The sequence below is a fragment of the Penicillium mononematosum genome (assembly GCF_028829835.1).
Source record: "Penicillium mononematosum strain IBT 11891 chromosome Unknown utg000003l:1.0-8172316.0:1.0-8177699.0, whole genome shotgun sequence".
Classification (NCBI taxonomy): domain Eukaryota; kingdom Fungi; phylum Ascomycota; class Eurotiomycetes; order Eurotiales; family Aspergillaceae; genus Penicillium; species Penicillium mononematosum.
In genome coordinates, this window is record NW_026643273.1 from 376,807 (window position 1) to 394,662 (window position 17,856).

Below are 17,856 nucleotides of genomic sequence, written 5' to 3' on the forward strand. Positions count from 1 at the left end.
GGTCGGACTCAGATGAATTCGTGAAATGTATTGCCAGAGTGGGTATATAAAAATGCAAACAGTCGCCAAGTCCCAAGTCCCAAGTCCCAGAAGATGCCAAAAAAGGAAAAAGAGAAAGGAAAAAATGCCAAAAATGCCAAAACCCCCGAAATCGCCCGAAACGACCCGACATACCCCGAAATACCCCAAATGACCCAAAACGGAAAACACGCAAAACACGACGCACACATAACACACATAACACATAACACATAACACACGTATATCACACACATAATATACACACATAGAAATATAGACATACACTGAACGGGACCGTCAAATGAAACGGAGATTCATCTAATCTATACAGCGATTTATTCACGCTGCGTACGGAGTATCGAAAACATAACTTTTCAAACAGGAAAAACAAACGTCTCGCGTAAATCCATGGCTTGAATGCCCTTTTCCCAGATGATTATAATGGCAAAAGAGTTTTATATTCATGGCGCCAAGACGAGAGCAAGGAGAGCCATGCGGCAGTAGAGGCCGTAGCGCATCTAGAATATAGTTAGTATATTGTTCAAGAAAGCAGGGGGGGGATTCAAAACATACCTGGCGGAAGTAAGCAGCCCGCTGGTCGAAGTCGACTTCCTCAGAGATCTCGGCGTTGCGAGGGAGGGGGTGCATGACAACCATGTGGCTCTTGGCGTGCTTGAGCAGAGCATTGTCGATGACAAAGGTGTTCTTGAGACGCTCGTACTCGGAGAGGTCGGTGAAGCGCTCCTTCTGCACACGGGTGGAGTACAGGATGTCGGAGCTGGCGACAATCTCGGGAGTCAACTCCTCAGACTCGACAACCAGCTGGCCGGAAGCAATGATCTGCTGGCGGACATCCTCGGGGAGAGCGAGGGCCTTGGGGGCAACAAGCTGGATGCGGACATCGTAGAACTGGAGCAGCTTGATGAGGGAGTGCACGGGGCGGCCGAACTTGAGGTCACCAGTGAAGGTGATGGTCAAGCCGGTGACAGTGCCCAGCTCCTCGCGGATGGTGAACAAGTCCAGGAAGGCCTGAGTGGGGTGCTCAAGGGAGCCATTGCCACCGTTGATGACGGGGACCTGGGAGTACTTGGCCGCGATCTCGGTACTGTTCGAGTTGGGGTGGCGCAAGACAACAGCGTCACCGTAGCAGCCGAGAGTGCGGATGGTGTCCTGGAGGGTCTCGCCCTTCTGGGTAGAAGAGTGCTCAGTGGAGATGGGGATGGTACGTCCACCGAGGCGCTGCATGGCAGCGTCGAACGAGGCCGAGGTGCGGGTAGAGGGCTCGTAGAAGAGCGTGGTCAGGACACGGCCCTTCAGGAGGTCAAGAACACCGTGGCGCTGGACACCAAGACGCATCTCCTGAGCGACGGTGAACAGCAGGTGCAGGTCGGCGCGAGAGAACTGGTTCACAGAGAGGATGTGCTTCCCGCGGAAAGGAGAGCGGGAGAGCATATCAGCCAGCGAGGGGGAGATCTGCGAGGAGGGGGCGTAGAGGGGAGGACCAAGTTCACCGACACTGGGCACAGCGCTGTCCAGGGCACGGAAGCGGCGGGGAGTGCCATTGATAGAGCCGTGTCTATCGAGGGAACTGTCGGGACGGGCCATGGGGGTCACGGGCTTCTGCACAGGCGAGGTGGGAACGATGCGGTGAGTGGACATGTCGGCACCCTTGGTGGCATCCTTGGTGATCTCGCCGTCGAGGCAAGAGGTCTTGCCCTGGAAAACGACACGCTGAACAGAGCCACGCATCATCTTGCCGTTCAACGGAGACCAGGCGTGGGGGCTCTGGAAAACGTAGGGGCGGTCGACCTCGACCTCGAGTGAGCTGTCGACCTGGTCGTGCAGCTCGAAGATCTTCTTGGGGTTGTCATAGAGGCGAGTGGTGACGTCCTCGGTGGTCAGGCGGCCCTCTGCGACAGCAGTGAACAGCAGAGGAATAGACTCAGCGATACCGGACTCGGGGGTGGCCTCCTTGCCAGCGAGCTGGAAGGGAATGCTGCCAATGGAGAAGACATCGATGGTGCTCATGTGATCCCAGAGAGCCTTCTGGTCCTCGGCGGTGGGCAGGGAGCTGCAGGCCGGGTACTCCTCGCCGGTAAGGAAGAGGGAGTAGATGGAAACATCGCAGGTCACCTTCAGGCCCTTCTCCTTGCTCAGAGCAATCAGGCTGATATCCTCCTTGGAGCTAACACTCATGACGTGAATGTTACGGCTGTGAAGGCTGGCCAACAACAGAATCGAGGCAAGATCAGTGCTCTTGGCATCAGTGATCAGAGGCTTGTTCGAGGGCCAAGAGCTGAAGTGGTTGGTGACAGTGGCCACCTTGTTGATGTTACCCGACAGGTGGTTGAAGGGGACGAAGAGAGAGCCAACCTCACCAGTCATCTGGATGATCTGGTCCGAGTTGGTGGCAGTGGCAGCAACAGAGATGTTGAAGTCGCAGAGCGACTTGCCCTGTGCGTTCTGCTGGACAATCTTCAGGTCGCGGGACGAGGTGACCGAGCTATCAACGCCGACCGGCATCACACGGATCATGCTGAAACCGCCTGAAATCGAGGCCTTGGAAACAGCCTCGAAATCCTTGGAACCCGCGGAAACGAGGTTCGGGACGAATGCAGCAATGTTGATCAGACCCGGAAGGACCACAGTGCGGTGGCTAGTCTGGTAGTCGGCGGGGATGATGTTCAGAGGGAAGTGGCGAGCAATAGCCTCAATCAGGATCTTCGCATTCTTGACGTTGGTGACAAGAGGAGTCTGGTAGTCAACAGCCATACGACGAGTACGGTAACCCTTGGACATGTAGTTGGCGGGGCGACGGAAGCGGTTGTTGGACGGCAAGTTGACGTACAGATCGATGAGGTTGTTGGACAAGTGCTGAGTGAGAGAGTACTCAGACTTCATGTCCTCCTCCTCGTGGTCCGGAAGATGCTCGAGGTACTTGACGGGCACACCGTTCTCCTTGAGGAAATCAGCGGTACCAGCAGTGGCGAACAGGTTGTAATCGAGATCGTGCAGCTTCTTGATCGAGGGCAGCATCTCGAGCTTCTCCTTGTAGGAACCAATGGAGAAGAGGATGTTGCGGCGCGGCAGACGGAATCCAGTGGACAACAGAGCCTTCAGGTAGGCCTCGTACTTGTCACGACCGAACGAAGCGACCTCACCAGTAGAGGCCATCTCAACACCCAGGACGGGGTCAGCACCGGACAGACGCGAGAACGAGAACTGGGGGACCTTGACACCGACGTAGTCCTTGGGAACGGACACAGGGGGGGTACTCCTGGAATGGAGCTCCAATCATAGCCTTGGTGGCCATCTCGATCAGGTCAACACCCATGACCTTGGACACGAAGGGGAACGACCGCGAGGCACGGACGTTGCACTCAATGACCTTGATGTCATTATCCTTGGCAATGAACTGAATGTTGTAAGGACCAGTAACGTTCAGGGCATTACCAATCTTCCGGGTAGCCTCCTCAATGCGACGGACAGTCTCAGCGCTCAAATCCTGGGGAGGCAGGATGAGAGTAGCGTCACCAGAGTGAACACCAGCGTTTTCAACGTGCTCGGAGATGAAGTGGCCAACCATAACACCGTTAAGGGCAACAGCATCCATCTCAATCTCCTTGGCGTTCTCAATGTACTTGGTGATAACAACGGGGTGCTCACGGGAGACATCGACAGCCTGGTTCAAGTAGCTGGCCAGATCGTGCTCGGAGTAGACAGTGTTCATAGCAGCACCAGAGAGCACGTACGAGGGACGGACCAGCACGGGGTAGCCGACCTTGTCACAGAAATCGCGGGCCTCGTCAATGCTAGTCAGCTCCTTCCAAGCGGGCTGATCAACCTCAATGCGATCCAACATGCGGGAGAACTTGTAACGGTTCTCAGCACCGTCAATCATCTCGGGGGAGGTACCCAGGATGTTGACATTGAGGCGGTGAAGAGGCAGAGCGATGTTGTTAGGGGTCTGACCACCCATAGACATGATCACACCGCTGGAAGTCTCCAGCTGGTAGATGTCCAGAACAGTCTCCAAGTTGATGTTCTCGAAGTAAAGGCGGTCAGCCTCGTCGTAATCGGTACTGACAGTCTCCGGGTTGTAGTTGACCATGATAGTCTTGTGGCCCTGTTCGCGGAGCGTACGAATGGTACGCACGGAACACCAATCGAATTCGACCGAGGAACCGATACGGTAGACACCAGAACCCAGGACCATGATACCGTGATCGTCGAAAGACAGATCATGCTGAGAAGCATTGTAGGTAAGGTAGAGGTAGTTGGTCACGGCAGGGAACTCGGCGGCCACGGTATCAATCTGCTTAACAATAGGAGTGATACCAGCCTCAACACGCATGCGGCGCACAGCAAGCTCGTTGGAGTCCAAGAACTTGGCGAGCTGGCGATCGGAGAAACCAAGCTGCTTGGCCTGGCGGATCATAGGCACAGGCACGGAGGTAGCATTGAAGGCGGACATGGACTTGCCGAAGTCGCTGAGGCCCTTGAGGCGGCTGAGGAACCACTTGTCAATGTTGGTGAGCTTCCAGATGTCATCAACAGTGTAACCGGCGGCCATGGCATTGGCAATGGCAAACAGACGCTGATCAGAGGGAGTCTGGAGCTCGCCCTTGATGGACATGAGGGCATCAGACTCGTTGAAACCAAGGTTGTGGAAATCAACCGAGCGAATAGCCTTCTGGATAGCTTCCTCGAAGGTTCGACCAATGCTCATAACCTCACCGACACTCTTCATGGAGGAACCAAGCTGAGTAGACACGCGAGTGAACTTCTTCAGATCCCAACGAGGGATCTTGACCACGCAGTAGTCAAGCGAGGGTTCGAAGCAAGCGCAAGTGGACTTGGTGACCGAGTTCTTAATCTCGTTCAGGGGGATACCAAGACCCAACTTGGCAGCAATGAAGGCAAGAGGGTATCCGGTAGCCTTGGAGGCCAGGGCGGAGGATCGAGACAGACGAGCGTTGACCTCAATGATACAGTACTCCCTCGAGAAGGGGTTGAGGGCATACTGAATGTTACATTCACCGACAACGCCGAGGTGACGAATGACGTTGACTGCGGTGGTTCGCAGCATGTTGTAGTCCTCGTCTGAGAGGGTCTGGGAAGGAGCAACGACAATGGAGTCACCAGTGTGAATACCCAGGGGATCGAAGTTCTCCATGTTGCAGACAGTGATGCAGTTATCCTGGGCATCACGGACAACCTCGTACTCAATCTCCTTCCAGCCCTTCATACTGCGCTCAATCAGCACCTGGGGGCTGACGGCCAAAGCCTTGGTGCAGAGCTCCTTCAGCTGATCCATGTCCTCTGCGAAACCACTGCCCAGACCACCAAGAGCGTAGGCGGCACGAACAATGACGGGGAACCCGATTTGCTCGACAACACTCAGGGACTCCTCGAGGGTGGAAGCAGAAGCAGACTTAGCGCATTTCTCGTTGATGGAGTCCATGCTGCGCGCGAACAGCTCACGGTCCTCGGTAGTAATGATAGTATCAATAGGGGTACCGAGAACCTTGACGCCGAGTTCTTCGAACTCATCCTTGAGCTGGATACCGACCGAAAGGGCAGTCTGGCCACCGAAAGTGACGTAGATGGCATCAGGACGCTCGTGCTTGATGACCTTGCGGACGAAGTCGGCGTTGACGGGCAGGAAGTAAACCTTGTCAGCCAGACCCTTGGAGGTCTGAATGGTGGCAATGTTGGGGTTGATCAATATGGTGTAGATACCCTCTTCCTTCAAGGCCTTAATGGCTTGACTGCCAGAGTAATCGAACTCTCCAGCCTGACCAATGCTGAGACCACCGGAACCAAGAACCAGAACCTTCTTGACCGAGACTCTGGGGGCAGCCAGGACATTCTCGGCCTTGGTGCCGCCGGGGAAAGAGACGGGCAGGTTGAGAGCCTCGGGAGAGGCAATGGTAGACTGGATGGTGTTGATGAACACATCGAACAGGTACTCTGTATCCCGGGGGCCAGGTGTGCTCTCGGGGTGGAATTGAACACTGAAGAAGGGGCGGCTGATGTGATGAATACCCTCGTTACTGCCGTCATTGGCGTTGACGAACAGCTCTTCCCATCCGTTCTGGAGGCTGCTGGCATCCACGGCATAACCGTGGTTCTGAGAAGTGATGTGGCACTTGCCAGAGAGCATGCTTGTGCAGGGGATGTTGTGACCGCGGTTACCGAACTTCATCTTGCTAGTCTGAGCACCGACGGCGCGAGCAATCAACTGGTGACCCAGACAGATACCGAAGACGGGGGTACGGGCATCCTCGAACATCTTGGTCAGGTTCTTGATGGTAACGGTCAGAGTCGCGGGATCACCGGGGCCGTTCGACACGAACAGACCGTCGAAATCCTTTCCAGCAAGGGTAGGGAAATCGTAGTCCCATGGCACAACCAGAACCTCCACACCGCGGGCAAGCAAACAACGAAGCTGGTTGTACTTCATACCGACATCCAAGCAGAGGACACGGACTGCACGGCCCGAGGGGTGTTTGAGAGCGACATCAGCGGGAGGTGTGAATAGGCGCGGTTCGCGAATAGAGACTGTAAGAAAATGTACTGTCAGAAACCAATTCCTCGTTTGTTTGTTTTTAACTGTATCAGCTTGGCAGATAACTCACCCTCAGCAACGAGGTTCTTTGTGTTCGGGTCCACCCATTCGGTCTCCTCGAAGTATGACTTCCAGTCGGCACCGGCAGCACCAGCAACATCGGGGGTGGAGCCGGACTTTTTGCAGCAGCATGCGACCCAGCATGCTACCGGTCTGACGAAGGCGCTTGGTCAAAGCACGAGTGTCGACACCGTGCATAGCCGGAATGCCCTCGGACTTGAGCCATTCGCCCAGGGAGGACTTAGCCAAGAAGTGCGAGAAGTCCTCACCGGCGTAGGATGCCACCACCAGGGCCGAAATGTGAATCTGACTGGACTCGAAGTGCTTGGGCAAGTCCTTCAGGAGCTCACACATCTGATCATGCGAAGGGACACCGTAGTTACCCACAAGCGGGAAAGTGACGACCAGGATCTGGCCACGGTATGAGGGGTCGGTGATGGACTCGGGATAACCGACCATACCAGTCTGGAAGACCAATTCACCCGAGACGCTCTTTTCAGCACCAAAGTTATAACCCTGGTAGACAGTGCCGTCTGCGAGTTCGAGGGCAGCCAACCGGTCTGAGCCACCCCGGACTGGGAGGGCGGCCGGTTTGATCACTCCATTGACAGAATCCATGTTGGGCAGGGTCTCTGGGTAACCAACCACACTACCGAGGTGTGGGCTGGTAGGCAGAGCCGGATCTTCAAGGGAATTGGGAGACATCGTTGGTGTGAGGGAGCAAGTCCTCTCGAGGACGATCTAGTGCGATCTAGTGCGAGCAGGTCACTCTAGTTCATCTGCGAAATTTGGATTGTTTGGCTTGCAAGAGAAAAAAGGACCGCAAAAAGGAGTATAGATATAAATAAGAAAAAAAGAAACTGTTTGCTGCAACCAGCTGTGGAGGAGGAAGAGAGGAAAAGCGAGTTCGGCAGAAAATATTTTCATGCAAAAAGCTTTTCCTTGGACCCACTCTTTTTCTGCTTTCGGTAATCCTTTTCACCGCAGAGATTTTCCGCTGCTCAGATTCCTATTATGGAATTATTATGCTATTGTATGACTCAATTTTTTATTATATGGTCAATTGATAAGTTTTGGGGATTTCTAGATTCTCTGTGTAAATCCTGATTTTCTCTATATACATGCAGACGTTACTGCATATGATGCAATGCACGGGCAGTGGGCCGATAACGGGATCATATATTGCTGTGGGCAGCGGGTATATATACCATAAGTTATATCTGGAGTAGAATAGCATTAGATATATCAATTATAATTGATTAAGATATATTGCTATCGTCTCATCTCAAAAGGTAAATGTGTAGCACAAAGCTCAACCCTTCTATGTTGCACATGTGAGTCTTTCTGACCTATCGAGTACTGTTATATGTCGGCGTACTGTATGTACATCCTCTGCATGTTGAAACAACAGGAGTAATAGCCCAAAAAAATATTGATATCCCTAGAAATTGAAGCATAGATATAACACCTAAGAGTTTATGTATTTAAAAACTTAAACACCCAAAGAATATAAAGGTTATGGTCCTGGAAAATAAGATAAGCTTACAAGGGACATCTGGATGAACCGGGGTAATCAGCACAATGACGTGGGGGGTTGGCCATAGTGGGAGCTTAGATTTTCCCAACTAAAAAAAGATACATCGTGGAAGATCTTTGGACTAAATTAAATCCCGCTCTGGTCTGGACTTTTGACTTTGAACTTCTTCCTCGTTTGCTTTGCTCTTTTCCTTTGTTTATCGCGTCTTCGCGTTTTACTCCGTAATGATCTAACATCCCACAACCTCCCAACAGACAACCTTGGAACCTCGGTGATGCTGATCTAAATCTTGAAATTTTCTCGCCATGTTCGCCTCGCTGCTTCGTCCAAAGCGCCAGCGCGGGCAGATCGAGCAGTCCCCATTCTCGACCCCCTCCCCATGGTTTCGCGCGCACAACTCGCGACGCGTTCCCCGAGCCGATGAAAGCAGCGACGATGCGCCAGAGCTTCATGTCGATGAAGAAGATATAGACCAGGACTGGGAGGAAGATGAAGAGGATGGACCACTTAAGTCTACACCTCTGCTGCCTATGTTCTCTGCGTCGCATTTGGGTACGCAGAGATCTTTGGGGTACAATGTAGCCGATTCAACAATTGACCAACATGACTAGATGCGCTACCTGTTTACAACATTACCCACGCCATCCGTCCCTTGATCGCCTCCCGTTGCGAAACCACCCTAACATGGGACCAATTACGCTCGCCGCAGGTCTCCCAGTTCCTGATCAAGCCGATCCTGCAAAAGATCATGTCGGCCCACTTTTCGCGCGCGACCCTCTATGCATTGATGGCCAATTGTCTGCAATTCGAGAGAGAAATACACCTAAGCCCGGGGAATAGCGGGGCAAATCAAACACGGGCAATGGTCAGTGAGCTGTTAGCGATAAAGCTATTGCGGGAGTACTCGACCCGAGAATTGATCGATGCGCTTTCGTACGAGTTCTACCCACTCCAGGGTCAGGATCAATCCACGGTATTAGTCTCTGGGGCCCAGCGGAAACGGGTGGTTGCTGCCCGTGTCTCATGCTTGGAGGTCGCTATCCGCGCCCAGGCGAAGCGGTTCTTGGCCCATCCTGTCGTGGTACAACAATTGGAGGCTATCTGGGCGGGAACTATTGTCTTCCACTCTGCCGCCGACAATCTTCATCGTCCCGGGAACATGAACCAAGGTGGAAACCTGGATTATGGGGCAACAATGGATCCCAATGGCGACATTGCAACCGAATCCAGCAATAAGACACTTCGGCGATCAGTGACAATCTACAACCCCCGGGATGCATCTTTGTTCAAGTTATCGCGGCTGAGAGTGCCGCGCTACCGACAGTTCCTTTCCACAGTATCCTTTGCGGTACTCTTGGGACTCTTCCTGGCTGTTCTGGAACAGCGAAGCCGCAGGATCACATCCCTTGAGATTGTATTCTGGTTTTGGAGTGCCGGGTTCATGCTTGATGAAGTTGTGGGGTTCAATGAACAAGGCTTCAGTCTTTATCTGATGAGCTTTTGGAATCTCTTCGATGTCGGGATTCTACTATTGCTCTTCGCGTATTATTGCTTGAGGATATACGGTACATTCCTGACCTATCCTAGAAGTCAATTTATCGCCGATCAAGCCGTAAGTTTCTCCATCTTTACGATGGTTGTTTTATCCACGGTATATGCTAATTCATTTCAGTTCGACGTTCTTACCGCTACAGCTCCTTTGCTATTTCCGAGGTTGTTTTCCATATTGGATCATTATCGCTACTTTTCCCAACTCCTCATTGCTTTCCGAATAATGGCATCAGATCTGATCGCTGTCTTCGTACTCATCGTCATTTCTTGCTCTGGCTTCTTTGTCTCTTTCTTATACTTTGGAGACAACAAGTCCCCCAATGTGGTGGCTTATGGTTTGTTCCAGATGCTGATGGGATTTACACCAACCGCATGGGCGATGTGGGATGAATACAACTTTTTAGGGAAGACGATCCTGACGGTCTTCCTATTCATCTGTCATTTTGTCGTTGTCACTATCTTGATCACGGTTCTGACCAATTCCTTCATGAGAATTGTCCAAAACGCAAATCAAGAACATCAGTTCTTGTTCGCTGTCAATACCATCTCGATGGTCAAGTCCGATGCCTTATTCTCCTACGTGGCGCCGACAAATGTTATTGCCTGGCTAGTCACACCATTCCGATACCTGATGCCGTTCCGCGAATTCATTCGGCTCAATCGGACCATCATCAAGATAACCCACTTACCCATACTCTTCACAATCTGCCTCTACGAGAAGACAATCCTCTGTTCTCGGGTTGTTCAGCCGATGGATCTAATTGAACCTGCGTCACAAAATGAGACTCCAGCTCATACGCAGAAATGGAAGCCCAGTCGATTCCGTGGTTTCAGCACCAGCGCATCGGTTTTTAGACGAGAGCCCTCTGTGGCAACATACCAGAAGGATCGAGCGTTAGAGGAAGTGTTTCGACGCCCATACAGTGACGATCGAATCCGAGGGCCACCGAGCACTGTGCACGAACGCCAGACCAATAACGTCATCAAAGACTGGATGCAGGAGATTGGCTCTGGGCCAGTCAATGGACCGGATGATGGGGATTCGTTGGTTGCGGACCATCGTGGGATGCGGCAACGGCCCAAATTTCCATTCCGGGCTAGATTAGCCAACCAACCTCGAGATTTCACTGAAACAACCCGATCAGTTGCTTCGAATCCTGAGGACCGAACAAGCATTGCAAGCCCAGTCATCCGGCCTCGGCGTACAAGACCGTCTGTCTCGCCCAGTCAGAAACGACAACTCTCGCATCATACAGACATGGAGGGCGACGATGAGCTTACCAGTAACGATGGTGACTCGAATGACGACAAACACTTGGCCCCGGGCTCCACGGGCGAAACAGCCGATTCTGTTGCAGGTGCAGACAAGCCATCGCCCAAATTCTACAGCTCTCGCCCATCCACCGCAAGAATTATCTCGGGTCGCAACAGTCCTACGCGTCGCATCAGACATACGCGGAATGCTTCAGGGGTCACCATGTTGTACAATCCCGTTGGATCGCCAAATGAAGAGACAGAAGGCCGGGTCACACCTACACGGCCAGATGCCGATTCTTCCGACGGAGAATCACCCCCTGTCGCCTCTACCTCGGTAGATCAGGGTACCATGAAGCGCCACATTGTCGACGTACCTCGTCCTCGGAATCCTCAGATTGGACTCAATCATATGTCCGTTCCCGAGATGGACAGCATCTACATATCTGATCGTCCCACAGGCACCCGGCCTCGATCATCCCTTCTCTTCGATCTGGGATCCGATCTAGGCGACAACAAGGCCGTTGCGGGTGGCTTTGCCGGTGCCCTTCCGTCTAGCTTCCAGACCCAACTAGGCTTTGCCCCACCGGTTATTCGTCGTGAAGCACCGACCCAAACCCAAGACATGCTCAGCAAGTTAGTTCTAGCTCGCATGAACAACATTGAAGAAGGATTCCGCGAGGTGATTAAAGAGTTCAAAGATCTCCGCCGCAGCGAGTCGAGTCGCAGTCCAAGCCGACCCGATGAGTCCCGGGGGGCTACACGTGAGAAGAAGAAACGTGACAAGAAAGACTCGAAGAAGAAGAGTGTCAATTCACCCGGAAGCCGGGCTGGTAGTGGTGGAAGCCCATTCAAAGGAAACGGACCCGATGATGATACCCTGCCGTCTACCTAACTGTTCCATACGTTCTGTTTCTGTCTTCTGGTGGTCACACCGTGTAAAAATTCCTGTAAATTGATCGGGTGGTTCTTTTACTTTGCGGATATCTGATTATGACCAGGCGCGTTGATTTTGTTTTGCGGATACCAGATACCATCTCATTCGGGGTACATAACGGCTTCAAGGTTCAATGTTCATCAGTCCATAAGTACATGAAATCTTCATATTCCAAACTTCCTTATCCAATTCAATGCTTTATTTCCTAGTATGGTCCATGCTCCCAGACGGCATTGCCATAAACTTTCCCCTGAACACTGATAGTTATCCCTTTCGCGGCGCCCGGGCAGTGTGTCCAGTTGTATCACCTTGATCTGTTTGACCAGAGGTGCCCTGGAACGCCGCTATCTCTTCGCTCGTATTGAGCGTGCCTCGCTGGGGAGCTAGGAAGCGGAACATCATAAATGCACCGCTGATGACGCCCAAGGCGCTTAGTACGGCGACGTTGCGGGTTCTTATTTTCTTGTGTTAATACGGATGGACATCTACATATAATCGTAAGGCCGGTACTAACTTCATTGGTTTCCGACCCTGATAAACGGCGTCTGCCATGGTAGCCATGATGGGGTTGTAGATGGTTTGTAGATGTTTCTGATAGAGCAGGTTGCTTCGAAAGGATTCAATTGCTCAGAAGGAAAATGAAATTTCCTGGATATCTATAGAAAAAGAATGACATGGACATGAGCACATGGTGATTAATGGTATCCGCCACTTCCAAGGCGCGGGTACGCAGCGGGTCTTCCCGAGGTCATTTTGCACAGTCGTCTTTCTTCTAGTTTTATTTTAACTAGACCTAGGTAGTGTGCTAAAACAATGTGAACATCAGGGCATAGAACATGGCTATAGAAAGTTGTATCCAACCTTGGAAGAGACCTAAGGGGGCGTCCACGGGTGTTATTACTTGGCTACATGGTGTATTTTAGAGTTGGTAGTACATATGTAAATTTCAACTTTTTTATTTTTTTTTTCCATTTCCTCCATATGCTTGTACAAGCTTTCTTCCTAGTCGAGATATCTTCCTCTGTTGCTCGCTTGAATTTATCCTTGTTTAGAAATCGGGGTTGCGTTCCGGTACTTCCATCCTTTCTCAAAGTTTCCTCTTTAAGCTTGATGGAGGTACGTCTGTGGGCTTGTGTTGGCCTGCTTTCATAGCTTCCCTCAAGTTAGAGAGTCCCAGGCGCTCCAGGAACTTGCTCCGCAGGGAACTTGCGTTCGCGGGGTTGAACCCCGCGGTTATGGACTCCTTCCAATATTTCGAGAGAGCACTTCCATGAATAGATCTAAAATTATGTATTGGCTTGAACGATCGGTCTCTTCCGTTACAAGGGGGCTCGTTGCATTTGAGAATTGGAATGACAAAACGAGGACTCCTTTCGATCGTCCATCGGGCTCTACTCTCCAGTCTTGGTGCCCCGCATTTGCTGCATCTTATCTGAACGGTTTCCGGAAGTTTGCCCAGCTCGTTTCTAGAGCGGCAAAAAAAGGAACTCCAGTCTGCTCGACCATTTGGCTGCTCAAGTGGCTTTTCAAGATCTGGTTTGTTTGGTTTCATTGAATTTTGCCATTTGTCCCATGGCACTAGAACCACGCTTCCTTCGCACCCTGGCAGACCACATCCTGTGAATTGGAGAGTTCTTAGGATATAAAAGCTCTGGTCATTCTTTGCGAAATAAGGAAAAGCATCATCAAGAACCGGACGCTTACAAGACGCGCACGCCCTGGATATTACTTTTGGAAGAGGTATCGTCCACTCCAGGATGATAGGCTTCCTTCTGCTGAGGCGCGCGTATTCGGTGTACTTATAGCCCACTTCTATGGCAATTTCCTTGATTGGTGAAGTGTCAACGCACCCATTCTGAAGCTTTTTTGGATCACAGCGAAGAAGCCCAAATGCCCTTTCAAGATCTTCACGACTTTCGATTTCTTTCCCTTTGATTTTGAGACCGTCCTGGCTCTGGAGCCATTCAACCAATTTAGGGGGCAGGAGAAACCAAGAAGAGTCATCGAGAAGCGAGCCATCCGGGTATGACTCGGCGGGAAGTGAATTGTCCTTCGAAGCGCGGCAAACATCAAACCAAGACTTTATGAGGTCCGAAATCTGGATTTGGCGGCTTCGCCAAAGCTCCTATGGTTCACAATGAGTTAGATATCTGCTTTTGGTTTCAGAAATTCTGCCCTCTACTCACTGTATTTTCATGGGCGTTTGTCACTGTCTTTCCCTCTGGGTCCCTTTGAACCTCTTCTCGTATCGTCTGCCCATTCTCGAGCTCTTTCGAGATCATTTGGAGGTCCTCTTCTTCCCTTATTCTCTCCTGTTTGTCATACCGACCCTTGTCTCGGACTTGACGATTTCTTCGTTGGCTGCCTCCACCAAAGACAAGCTCTCCAATGCTTCGCAGATCTGCTTTTGTTTTGACCCCAAACGAGGATACTTCCCTCGGGGGTGGCTTTCGTAGAAGTTTCGCTCGATTTGAATGCCAACGAGGCTGGCAGCAAACGCTAAGGCTGTATCCTGGACCCTAGCTTGTATTGTTCGGTCAAGAACACCATCTGTCCTTGTTTGCCGCCTGGGACGGAAGAAAAACTGGGGATGATGAACCTAAATCACGAAACGCTTCAGTCTCTCGGACTCTATCTCAAGATAGAATTTAACTTCTTTGAGATTATCCCACAGAGGAACCGGATAAGATCACATTGTTGCTTCGTCTTCATCCACGCATGCTCGCCCCATAAGATCTCAACAATGGCATACATATTGCGGCGAGTATCGCGAACAAAGTCATCGTGAGGCTTTTGAATTTCCTCGGTCCAGAAGTAAAGGCAATCCTGTGTCTGAATTCGGCGACAAAACTGATCAAAAAAGAAACATTCTTGCCCAGAAGAAAACCCATTATCATGGAGCAGGCTCATGGTTGGATTGCTTAGATCGTCGGTGTCGTGAGAGCGTGGGTCAGCGACAAAGAACGTCGGATTCAGAAGGTGATGCGCCAGGGGGCCATTTATCGATTTACTTGGGGTGAGAAGGAATTCTCCCGGGTTTGATCGCTCAACCCCAAGCTGACGCCAAACCTCGGTCTCTTCTTGAACGAACCGTTCGAATCGGCAAGTGAGATCCCAGTTAGATCGTGGCCCTGTCCCCTCGGTGTCAGTTAATAGTTGGTAAAACACAGATAATCCACATACGGCGCGTCCATTCACTGTCCATTCTTTCTATCATGGGCATGTATTGTCGGAAAATTGCCAAATCCTCATCTCGCAAAAATGGCGCTGGGTGTTCCAGCCACACATCCCGAAAAAACGAAACGTATCCGCTTGTTGGCTGTTCTCCATGGCGGGGACGAGACTTGCGTTATAATGAAGGGCACTGTTGGTGGGTCGAGCTGGATCTGCGTGGACAATCCACTAAGCAGCAGAAGGATAGAAAGGAAAGAAGAGGAAGGGAAGCTCGCCATATATCCTCCATCATTTTGTACGATCCAATCTAATCACAAACATAGCAGTGATGTCTTGGCTCCAAATAACAAGGGCATAGAATCATCAACCAGTGCACGGAGCACCAGTTCACTCAGATAAAAATTAAAAAAATACTCGGAAACAGGTAGATACCCCGGGTAGTTACCCCCAATACATATTGTCACGCAAAAAGGATTTTGGAATCGAGACACTTATTACATCAATCAAGACCGACTTGTGAAAAGGTCCTGGCTAGTCCAACATTGGTGGCTTAAATAGCAACCGTACAAGTTGCCTTTCTTTCACGCAGGTTCATTGTTGCAAAGCCAGCGCTTACATGTTTAATTGCTTCCAGTGTTAGGTACTTGTATATATATATCTAGTTGAAGTTCTTTATAAGAAGTTCCAAGTACCTAAATAACATCCGTGGAATAGTACCATGACTTCTCCGTCTGGATCAATACTTCAACAATAATATTTCTCGAGAACATCTACTACATCCCTCATTTGTGTTCTTTCGTTGGTACACTTGGTGCAGCCCAATTACGTTCAATGGACGATATTATATGATATGGAAGTTAGTGTTGCGAGTAGTGCATCGTTAAAATCATTTTACGCTGTTTTCGATATATTATATATTCTGCGGCTACTAACAAGGGAACGCAGAAGAACCAGGGGAAGCCCCCTGATCAAATTCCGCCCCCCAACACCGACGACTAGAACAGCATTACTGAATCCTGTGAAGGTGTAGAGTTAAAGTGGAAAACAGTATCGTTTTGACAGAACCGCAAGATGGCCTTGCCCCAAAGCGGGCGTTTGATAGTCCCATTGCTCACCATGGGCCGATCCTGTACAGTATCTTCTACATATGTATTTTTCCATCTATAAAAATTACTACATCACTATAAGCAATTCTAAACGGCTGATATTTTCACGAAACCTACATATATAGGTAGGTTAGGTTAACAACAGCTAATATTAATTAATCAAAGGAAAACGAGTAATTGCGGTAAAAATGCTCACTGATCTTGAAAGTCTTAAAGCTAGATTAGATTTAATAAAATAGATGATATCTGCGGGACTGAATAATTTCACATTCGAAGAAAGAGAGAATAGCCGAATGTGAAATTATATACAAAACGAATTAGACATAACCTGCAGTGGTAACTCAGCGGTAGAGTGTGAGATGTAAGCATTTTCACATCCAAAATCCACAGTCTAAGAAACTAACAATATAATTAGTGCAATCTTGCCCAGGTGCCTACCTTGGACTTAGCATTATATCTTGAAGTCCCGTGTTCGATCCACGGTCACTGCTTTTTTTTTACCCCCTAATGGTATTTATTCCAACCATAATTGATAAAGTCGGTCTGCTGAGAACGATTCTCTACCACGTAAGAGTCCAAAAAGTAGCCTAAAATATCTGCCTAACTTACTTCCTCCCTCATGGTAATCCTTAATATTACCCCTCTTTTGGCTAGACTTCCGACGTACGCTTATCGTTTTAGCGCGTTGTCCTTGGTTAAGTAAGGTCTCTATCTACATTTCGGAGGTTGTTGCATTCAAAGGGCATCAGATTAAGTCGAGTTTCACTTTATAAGATACCTTAGTAAGAAGGTCTTCGCGGGTGACCTATAGGTTTTCCGAAATAATTTATTAAGAAGATGTCCACGGGTGCTTTATAAGTAGTATCAAGCTTTAACCGGCTAGGGCGAGGTCCAGAAACACTAGCATGCCGTTCATACTCTTTTTTGGTCGTGTAGCCAATTATAGAGAGGACATCTCTTATAAATGCAATTATACCCCTATTAAATAGCTGAATGGAGCTTATAGATCCTCTCTATAAGCGCTGGAGCATCTTTAGGAGGAAAAGGAAGCTTGCAAACGGGCGTAGGAGTAGGAATAAATTAAAAAGCATGGTTGAAAACGTGATTCATTAGCGGGTAGTGTTAGGATTAATGTACCCAGGGGGTATAGGCAAGGGGCCAAAATCCCCATTTCTGGTAATTAATGATGTCTCAAAACGAATTAGATATAACCTGCAGTGGTAACTCAGCGGTAGAGTGTGAGATGTAAGCATTTTCACATTCGAAATCCATAGTCTAACAAACTAACAATATAATTAGTGCAATCTTGCCCAGGTGCCTACCTTGGACTTAGCATTATATCTTGAAGTCCCGTGTTCGATCCACGGTCACTGCTTTACTTTTTTTCCCCCGAAGGTAATTAGCGGTAGAGTGTGAGATTGCAAGGTTGCCCAGGCATCTATAGCATTTATCTTGAAGTCCCGTGTTCGATCCACGGTCACTGCTCTTTTTGCTCTGGTCTCTCGGAGTCGGGCCGTGAGGTTGGGCGTTGCCCCAGGGGCTCAATTATCTTGATAAAGCTGGTCCGCACAAAGATCTACGACCCCCTACGCGGGTAGGGGGCGGGAGGTGCTATAGTCCGTGGGCTATATATAACGTATTCCAA

The 17,856-nt window shown here is 50.1% G+C and overlaps 4 protein-coding genes across 4 annotated transcripts; 1 reads left to right on the forward strand and 3 right to left on the reverse strand.

The window, feature by feature from the left end:
* Window positions 1-482: 482 nt before the first annotated feature.
* N7519_005052 (bifunctional carbamoylphosphate synthetase/aspartate transcarbamylase) lies at window positions 483-7,357 on the reverse strand (the record flags this gene model as incomplete). The annotated part of the gene is made up of 5 exons (XM_057291828.1): window positions 483-539; window positions 595-3,243; window positions 3,284-6,585; window positions 6,663-6,797; window positions 6,844-7,357. The coding sequence occupies 5 exons, from the start codon at window positions 7,355-7,357 to the stop codon at window positions 483-485; spliced, it is 6,657 nt and encodes a 2,218-aa protein (XP_057146639.1).
* Window positions 7,358-8,494: 1,137 nt separating this feature from the next.
* On the forward strand, window positions 8,495-11,889 carry N7519_005053 (ion transporter; the record flags this gene model as incomplete). The annotated part of the gene is made up of 3 exons (XM_057291829.1): window positions 8,495-8,741; window positions 8,801-9,801; window positions 9,862-11,889. 3 exons carry the CDS (start codon window positions 8,495-8,497, stop codon window positions 11,887-11,889), a joined length of 3,276 nt encoding a protein of 1,091 aa, XP_057146640.1.
* A 306-nt stretch (window positions 11,890-12,195) lies between these two features.
* Window positions 12,196-12,492, reverse strand: N7519_005054 (uncharacterized protein; the record flags this gene model as incomplete). Its single annotated transcript, XM_057291830.1, has 2 exons — window positions 12,196-12,385; window positions 12,446-12,492. The coding sequence occupies 2 exons, from the start codon at window positions 12,490-12,492 to the stop codon at window positions 12,196-12,198; spliced, it is 237 nt and encodes a 78-aa protein (XP_057146641.1).
* Window positions 12,493-13,509: 1,017 nt separating this feature from the next.
* N7519_005055 (uncharacterized protein) lies at window positions 13,510-15,154 on the reverse strand (the record flags this gene model as incomplete). The annotated part of the gene is made up of 6 exons (XM_057291831.1): window positions 13,510-13,548; window positions 13,661-14,056; window positions 14,118-14,200; window positions 14,257-14,450; window positions 14,612-15,062; window positions 15,115-15,154. The coding sequence occupies 6 exons, from the start codon at window positions 15,152-15,154 to the stop codon at window positions 13,510-13,512; spliced, it is 1,203 nt and encodes a 400-aa protein (XP_057146642.1).
* Between the last annotated feature and the right edge of the window lie 2,702 nt (window positions 15,155-17,856).